This window comes from Myotis davidii, unplaced genomic scaffold (genome assembly GCF_000327345.1).
Source record: "Myotis davidii unplaced genomic scaffold, ASM32734v1 scaffold1069, whole genome shotgun sequence".
NCBI classification, from domain to species: Eukaryota; Metazoa; Chordata; class Mammalia; order Chiroptera; family Vespertilionidae; genus Myotis; species Myotis davidii.
Window position 1 is genome coordinate 1,064,456 of NW_006300018.1, and position 8,778 is coordinate 1,073,233.

Sequence of the window (8,778 nt, forward strand, 5' to 3'; positions counted from 1 at the left end):
TCTTCTCTAATTTCTTTCAGCAATATTTTGTAGTTTCAGTGTATAATTCTTTTACCTTCTTGATTCGTTTTATTCCTAATTGTAATTTTTTATGTTACTGTAAATGAAATTGTGTTTTTAATTTTATTTTTTGGATTGTTCATTGGAAGCATATGGAAACACAATTGATTTTTGTGTGTTAATTTTGTATCCTACAACTTTACTGAATTTATTTATTAGTTCTAAGAGTTCTTTTTCCCTGTGGTATTTTTAGGTTTTTGTACATATGTATAGATCAGGTTATCTGCACACAGTTTTACTTTTTTTTCAATTTGGATGCCTTTATTTCCTTTTCTTGTATAACTGCTCAGGTTAGGACTTCCAATACTATGTTGAATAAAATTAGCGAGAGTGGGCATCCTTATCTTGTTTCCGACCTTAGAGAAAAAAAAATTTCAGTCTTTCACTATTGAATGATTTTAGCTCTATGCTTTTCATATAGGGTCTTTATTATGCGGAGATAGTTTTCTTTTATTTCTTTGTTGAGTTTTTTTTTAATCATGAAAGATGTTGAATCTTGTCTAATGCTTTTTTCTAAACCAATTGATATGATCATGTGATTTTTGTCCTTAATTCTGTTAATGTGGTGTATTACGTTGCAATTTAAATATGTTGTAAATCCCATTTGTCATGGTGTATAATGCTTTTAATGTGCTAGTGAATTCATTATTTTGAAGCAAATATCAGACAGGGGCAGTAAACTAATAAGCAGATAAACATCCTATATAATAAAAGGGTAATATGCAAATCAACTGAATGGCAGAACAACTGGTCGCTATGATGCACACAGACCACCGGGGGGCAGATGCTCAACACAGGATCTGCCTTCTGGTGGTCAGTGCCCTGCCACAGGGGGGGCGCCGCTCAGCACAGCTTAGGCCCGATCCCCCAGGGAGCAGGCCTAAGCCAGCAGGTGGACATCCTCTGAGGGGTCCCAGAGTGCAAGAGGGCATAGGCTGGACTGGGGGACCCCCCCCCCAAGTGCCTCTAGTATAATATAATGGCAGATACTGATTAGCATTATAAAGAAAAGTAAAACAGGGCAGGAAGTTAAAGAGTGCAAACACCCTGGAGTTTGCAGTGGGGCTGGGGCTGTTTAGATACAGAGGTTTGAGAAGCCTTTTGAGGAAGTGACATTTAAGAAGAACCCAAATGAGGAACCTGAAGGAGGAATCTTGTAGGCACAGAGGACAGCAAAGGTGGAAATTTACCTAGAGTCTTGGGAAATATGTGAGAAGGAGGGTGTGAGAGTAGGAACAGGAGATTAAGTCACAGGCTGTGGAGGCTCAGGACAGTAGGGCATGTAAACCCTGAATCCTGAGCCTTCGCAGGGACAGCTCCTTATATGGCTTTGAATATTTGTTACAGGTTTCCCCTTTTCTTTCTATTTCCTTTGCCTTTGCTGTCCTATTTCTAGAAAGAATGTGCTTGCTTTGTTAACCAAAGGACAGATCCTGAGTTCTATTCCAGATTTCCTTTCAAGAAGGGTGTAATACAGTGGGTGGAGTCTCTGGGTCCAGCCAAGAATTCATTGTGATGTCTAATGTGATTTGAGGGGGAAAAAAATCATTGTTTCAGAAATAATACATTATGGTCTATGACCTTATTATATATCTTATAATTATAATATGTGTCTAATATTTTAAGTGTAAGTAGAAGGAAATTGATTTTTTTATGAAGTTCATAACAATTTTTAACTGGCAGCATGCATGTTCTATAGTAAGTATAGCAGTTACCTCCTTCATAAAAACAACGTGTTGGAATGTTTTGAATTCTTATGAAACACTTTTCCCAAACCTGTCTTTTTGGAGGGAGTATAAATTATTCTCATGCTGTTGAAGTAACTAGAAGGTAAAAAAATACCCTGGAGCTTGCAGATGTTTGTTATGGTCCTTGATAATGTAAGGAATGTTGGTATAAATATGCAAAACAGTATCAGAATGTGGAGAAATTATCTGCTTTGTCCCCAAAAAGGGTTTTATTTACAGTCTAGCTCAATGTTTAATATACATTTACCTCCTTTAGTATTTAATCAGTTTGTTTTTTTAACCCCAGAATCCTGATAATTTGATTTTCCACTAATAAAATATTTACTTGTCATATCAGGCAGAGGTCTAAACTTGGAAATTAAGAGTACTGAATTAAATTTAAAATTTGTTGAAAAGTATTCATCATGATGCAGTCTATTTAATGTCTTGGCAGTGCCTCTGGCTCTTCTCATTTAACATGTTAGGAGACAGACTGGCAGCATTTGTAAACTGAAACCTTGTTGTGTGCAGGAGAGTGACAGGAGTAGGAAGGAAAATGGACAAAATTCGAAAGAGTTACTATGTGTGTTTCCTTAAATTAAAGTGTGACACATTTGCTTAAAATAAAATTTTATATTCTGTTTACCAAGGTTATTATAAGTTCACCATAGATGATCCTAAGACTGAATGAAGCTGATTTTAAATATTATTTTATGAAATAACCAAATTTGACTCTTAATAGTATTGTCATAATGTCACACAAGTTGTTTTGATAAACTAAGCATGTTTTACAATACGTTTGAGTCATTGGTCCCCCAGTAGACCTGAAATTTATTACTCAGAGGAGAAGCATGCATTTACAGTATATTCTTAGCTGCTGCTTGCTTTCTGTCACTCAGCTGTCAAGTCCTATGGAATCTAAAATAGACCTGACCAATGGGAGAAAGCCTCCACACTGTTTACAGATGATTCGGATGTGGTCAGTTTTATCCAGCATTACAGCGTCTCTGCTGCAGTGTTGAGGCAGCAGGATGCAGAGTGCACTTCAGATTTTCCACTGGAGTCCCTGACAGGGAAGCTTTGAAGAACAGTTTCTAAAGAATAAGAAATAGGAGGAGTTACAGTACCTGACTTGGGGCTGCTCTTATTCAAATTCTGCACAGCAAGGAAGATAATTTTCAGACGTTATGAAGGCGGAGAAGGATCCCGAAGATGAAGAAAATATCGTTAGAGATCCAAGCTAAGTGTAGCACAGCATGGGGATTGGCGAACAGGAAGAGTTGTAAAGAGAGGGCCAAGTCACACTGATTAGGAGTTTGTCTGCTGGCTTGCTTTGTCAGCTACAGAGATTTGTAACTTAATTTGTAGTCGTTTGCTGTTAGCAACAAAAACTAAGTTCTGTCTATGATGAACTGTTGGTTTTCTTGTGCTCCTAAGAACAAAGTAGGTATCCCTGTAGTCCGGTGTAACAAAAGATTCTGTTAAGCTTTGTGAACTGTATTCGTTTAAAATGTACTGCTGTTTTATTAATTTTGGTTTCTTTGTCATATTCTTTCTGATTTATCTAATTGGGGTTAGTAATAGAAACAAAAAGTTCTTGTTTCTTTTTCTAGGTTTAAAAATCATATAGTAGAATCTCCACCCACCCCCACCCCCAATGTAGTAGAATCTTAATAACTGAGCAGTATTTCTGTTAACTGACAGTTGAGCAAAAGGGAAAACTGCGCTTGGTGGCGTCGAAGTGAAAATCACATGATAATATGAGACTAATCACCTTTAATTATCTTTTTATAAGTCTTACTTTCGGATTTTATCATTTTTTTAGTGTTTTAAATAGCTCCTTTCTTTACCAGCAAATTTACTTGGAAATAAATTTGAGATTGCTTTAATTGCAAGGATAACTTAATCAATTTAGATCAAGTATTTGTGTGACTTAATACCTTAGGTGTTTGAAAACATAGTATCCGAGACCTACATCTACTACTATTCTTCAATTTAGAGTCAGTAAACTGTTTGTTTTGTTTTAAAGCTAAAGAAAGCAGATACCTAAAATGTAGTTTAGCCTTTGAGTCAATAAGTAGAACTATCTCTACTCATAGATGTCAGTTTGAATTTTTGAAATTAGAAGGAAGTGGGTTCATCTCCAAATTTGATGAATTTAGAGACAACAATTTTGAAGTCTGTGTAGGTACTTGAACCAGATTCTATTTCAGGAGTGGGTTAAAATTTTAAGGTATTTATTTTTTTCCATATTTAACTTTCATATTTATTTTTTACTTCAAGTATTTAATAAATACATTGCTTATTTAGCTAGAAAATTGGCAATTTTTTTCTTTCAGTTTGGAGGGGATAGTAGATATAAAATAATCATATTGATCAAACACTTAGAGGATATGCCTCATATAAGTGATTAATTCCCCCCCCCCCCAGAAATTTATTATGGTATTTATGGACATAGGAATTGCTTTGTCAGTTAAGTCAAAGACATGTATATCACTTTTTGCCCTAGAAATAATACTGGACCTAACACGGAATTTAGCAATAAGTTTACTCTATAATATTTTAAAAGGCTAAAATAATGTATATTTTAGTTCTGGGTTCTACATTTCTGCTTACTAAGAGAAGATCCAAGTTTTTGGTTTCAGAATGTCTTGAATATGTTTTCTCCTATCAAAGCTAGGTTTGATTTGATTAGACCATATTTTAAAAATTCCTTTTTTTCTTCCTTGTAAATACATGTACAGTGAGCTTTTGTTAAAATTAAAAATCTTTTTTTAAAACAAAAATAATGTATGTTGAAGGTAAATAAGAAGGAAGAAAATGAAAGTCACCTGTATCTATTATTTTAGGATTTTTAAGTAGTTACTACTTCAGAGTCTTTTGTAGAGTTTTTTCCTATGTAGAAGTTTCTTTTTACCCTAATATAAGCATAATGAATTGCTTTCTCTGTTGAGTGTGTGTCTGTGTATAATTTGCCTTTTACTAAAGTTGAGAAGGAGGTTTTAGTTGTTGTTTTTAAATATGTTTTGATTTTTAGAGAGAGAGGAAGGGAGAGGGATAGATAGAAACATCGATGAGAAAAGAACATCATCCATCAACTGCTTCCTGCACATCCGAGCCCGCAACTCAGGCATGTGCCCTGATCAGGAATCAACCTTGACCTCTTGGTTCCTGGGTCAATGCTCAACCACTGGACAGGACGGAGTTTTTAAAATGTGTGCAGAATTCTGCATCTAAAAGGTTTTGAAACAGATGTAACCAGAACCAAATCTGAAAGCATGAGTTAGAGATAGGAAAAGCACACTGATTGTGGAAATCATGAGAAATCATGGTTGGGCTTGGCCATTTAAGTCATTTAATGTACCTGGGGCCTTGACTTTTCATCTGTTAATTGGGATGATAGTTTTAGTTTACTAGGGTTGTTTAAGTAATTTATGCCTGGCACATCAATTATTAATTTTCTTTCTTTGTTCCGAAGGCAAAGAAAACAAAGCAGAGAACATGAGAAATATGCTTTTTCTCAAAAATCTAATTTAATATAGTTCTTCTTTATCATGTTTCTGAAACGTTCTCTCTGTGAAATTAGCACAGCAGGGAGAAGGAAATTTGGGATGCAGTTGGAAACGAGTGATGTATATGCAATATTGCTTTTCCTTTCTTCTTTAGTATATGATGTTTACTATTTTTTAAATTTTGTAGCATGCAGCAGATTGGAACAAATATGATGACCGATTGATGAAAGCAGCAGAAAGGGGAGATGTAGAAAAAGTGTCCTCAATCCTTGCCAAAAAGGGGGTCAATCCAGGCAAGCTAGATGTGGAAGGCAGATCTGTGTAAGTATTATTGATGATAATTTCCTAAAGGGAATTTGGGAAACAAATGAAGTTTGTAAATTGTGGTTATCAACTTTTTAAATTAAGAAGTATCAAATCTGACATTATAAAATCTTACGAACATCACTTTTAAACATTGTTCTCAATTTGAAAGATTTCCAAGCTAGAGAGAGAATACTAAAGTACTACCTGTAGTCTAGTTCTTTAGGCCTTGTGGCAAAACACAGCCTGCATTATTTAGTGCATTTGCTCTATAACTTTTTTTATGTTCCTTATCATATTTAATCCTCGCAGTGGCCCTCTAAAAGAAGTAGGAAATGTTTACAGAGCTGGGATATGAAACCAAGTTTCTGTCTTGAAAAGAGTTCTATAAACTGCACTGTCTTTTCCTCAAAACTCCCAATTCATTTGTATATTTGGGGAAATGAGAATTAAATTTAGTTTAAATGAAAATGTTTATAGTAAAAAGGAAGGCAGAATAGCTTGTGTGGCTCAGGGTGACATAGGCAGAGATCCTTCCCTTTGCTGCTGTGTCACTGAGGACTACTGGCTTGTTTACATGATCTTTTCTCCTCTCCCTCCTCAGTGTTCATCACTTCCCTTTCTGCTTAAGATGGGGGTCAGTTGAGTTAAAGGGTAAACTCTAGGTTCTGTTACTATCATCTATAATTATAGCAGTTAAAACCAAATCTGGGAAACCTTCCAAAGTTAGAGCTGAAAAGTCTCATTTCCTGAAATTTCTCTCAGTCTTATATTTGCATGTATTTATTTAGAATATCATGACTGGCAACCAGATATTAAATATAGCAATGAATATTAAGAAAGGGACAGTTAATTCTTTTTTTATGTCTTTACATCCTTTTGTTTATTTATTTTTAAATCTTTATTGTTGAAAGTATTACATATGTCCCCTTTTCTCCCCATTGTCCTCTTCTAGCCTGTCCCTGCCCTTCATCCTCTACCCCTGGCCTTCACCAACTATTGTCTGGGCCCATGGGTTACGGTTGATCTCTTCCTCCTCCCACCCCTTCTCTCTGAGATTCCACAGTCTGTCCCATGCTTCTATGTCTCTGGATTATTTTGGTGAATAGTTAATTCTTGATATGGGTCACTATCTTAGAATGCTTAGATATTTGAGAATAGTAAAAATAACAAAGCATGACTTAAAAAATAGTTTTTAAGAGCAATAAAGTTTGAAAAGTTTCAGTTTATTCTTTTAATTTTATCCAGTAGGCAATTTGATAGCTACAGAAACATTGGTTATTTTGAGTCCTACTCCTTCCTATTTTGACTAAATTTTAAGCTATTTATAGGGCTCACAGTATAAATGGTGAAACCTTAATATTTAAAACTGACTTTGTTTTTCATTTTTCTTGTTTTCCCTAAATACCAAGATGTTAAAAAATGAAGGGAATCTTCTTTGTGATTGAAAATCTTCACTGAAACCTTTCTTCAATTTTGCCTGTCCATGCTTTCAGTGTTTTGAATTAATGGTTGCTTGAGTTTTTACTCAGATTTTTTTTGGATCTAGATCAATTTTGAGTGAAATTATTTATACTAAAGGTCAAAGTTATAAAAACTTGATATAATTTGATGAACTATGAACATAATTTTGTGAAATATTTGAGTTATTTTTGAGGTTTTTACTATAAGAAATAGAGTTCTTTCTGGGATTTGTAGGATGAAATATTTTACTTTCGTTACTCACAAACTGCATTCTCCCTTAATTAAAGCATTTTATACTTAGTCAAATACAACCTGTTACAAATATATTTTGTGTATAATGTATAATTATAAAAATAATTTTATTTTGGATGATTTGGGCGAGGGGGTTTAATTTGAAAATTTAAGACAAAAGCAACAAGTGCTCCTTTAACTCAATCTAATTTCAAAAACAAGATATTTGGAGCCTGGCCATAGTCACTGCAAGGATCTGTTTTCTTCCTGTTCACTTCTCTCCTAGGTTGCAGTCCTTTGCCAATGCAAAAGGGTCAGATTCACCAAGAAACCTCCCTGCCACGTGGAGAGCTATGGATTCCAATTCCCATCTCCCCAACCCCTCAAGCTGTCAGATGTGCTGTTCAGCTTTTCAGATGTTTTCTCTGGAATCAGCAATTACTCCTAGCCAAAAATAGCCTCGAACACCAAGCCCTCCTCCTCTCTGGGCCTCTGGCCTCATAATTTTTCACTATCTTGTTAGCTTACTGCTGACTTCATACTTATGTCTTATATTTTATGTAGCTTTTCTATTTGTCCTCAGAGGTAGGGATTGTCCAAATTTTCTGCATTTCTGTTATGGAAGTAGAAGTAGATGTCTTGTTTTAAAAAAAATGTATTGCCTTTTTTAATTGTAAAAGAGTATTTCTGTAATGCAGTTTTTTTTTTCAAATTTCCTTGACAACTCTGTATATACAATTTAGTGATTGCTATATCTTCTTTCTGATGCACATCTACTTTTAGCATACCAGGATTAATGCATTTTGGATTGTTGAGATTTCTACCCTTTAGTACATCATTAGTGTATAATACTGATTTATTTTGAAGAAAGAACTCTTCCAAATTTTGTAAGCTAAGAAATGAAAACAGGCAAACAAAAACTATCACTAAGATTGTTGGGAGAATAAAAACCTGTGCTTGAAAGAAATTACCATTCTTCAAGAGGTTATAATGGTGCATTGCATAGGATAATTCCCCACTTCTATGCTGCAAAGAGATTAATACCCTCAACCTTATAGCATTTTTAATTCCCGTAAAAGCAGAATTTATCCAACTCTTAAGAATACTATATTCCTTTTATCAGAAATACCTCTTTCTCTCTAATTCAAATTGTACCAAATCTGTTTAATTAGTAGTGCTTGGTCTCTAGTTTGCATTTATATCCATCGTAGAGATGCATGACTAAATGTTGTACTATCTTGAAGTGAATTTGTAAAGTCCAAATTTTGTCTCTAAGCATTCAGTTATTTAAATATTTGAGGGCTCATCATCTGAGTAGGTCAGCGGTTCTCAACCTGTGGATCACGACCCCTTTGGCGGTTGAACATCCCTTTCACAGGGGTCGCCTAAGACCATCCTGCATATCAGATATTTACATTACGATTCATAACAGTAGCAACATTACAGTTATGAAGTAGCAACGAAAATAATTTTATGGTTGG

General features: G+C 34.7%; 1 protein-coding gene across 1 annotated transcript in view; it reads left to right on the forward strand.

Annotated features, from left to right (window-relative positions):
* The first annotated feature begins 2,824 nt into the window (after window positions 1-2,824).
* UACA (uveal autoantigen with coiled-coil domains and ankyrin repeats) overlaps window positions 2,825-8,778 on the forward strand; it is a 58,067-nt gene continuing 52,113 nt past the window's right edge. Inside the window, exons 1-2 of the mRNA XM_006776071.2 lie at window positions 2,825-3,230; window positions 5,487-5,620. Of these exons, the coding sequence (XP_006776134.1) occupies window positions 3,192-3,230; window positions 5,487-5,620 (173 nt within the window). The 5' untranslated portion in view covers window positions 2,825-3,191. The remainder of the gene's footprint in view (window positions 3,231-5,486; window positions 5,621-8,778) is intronic.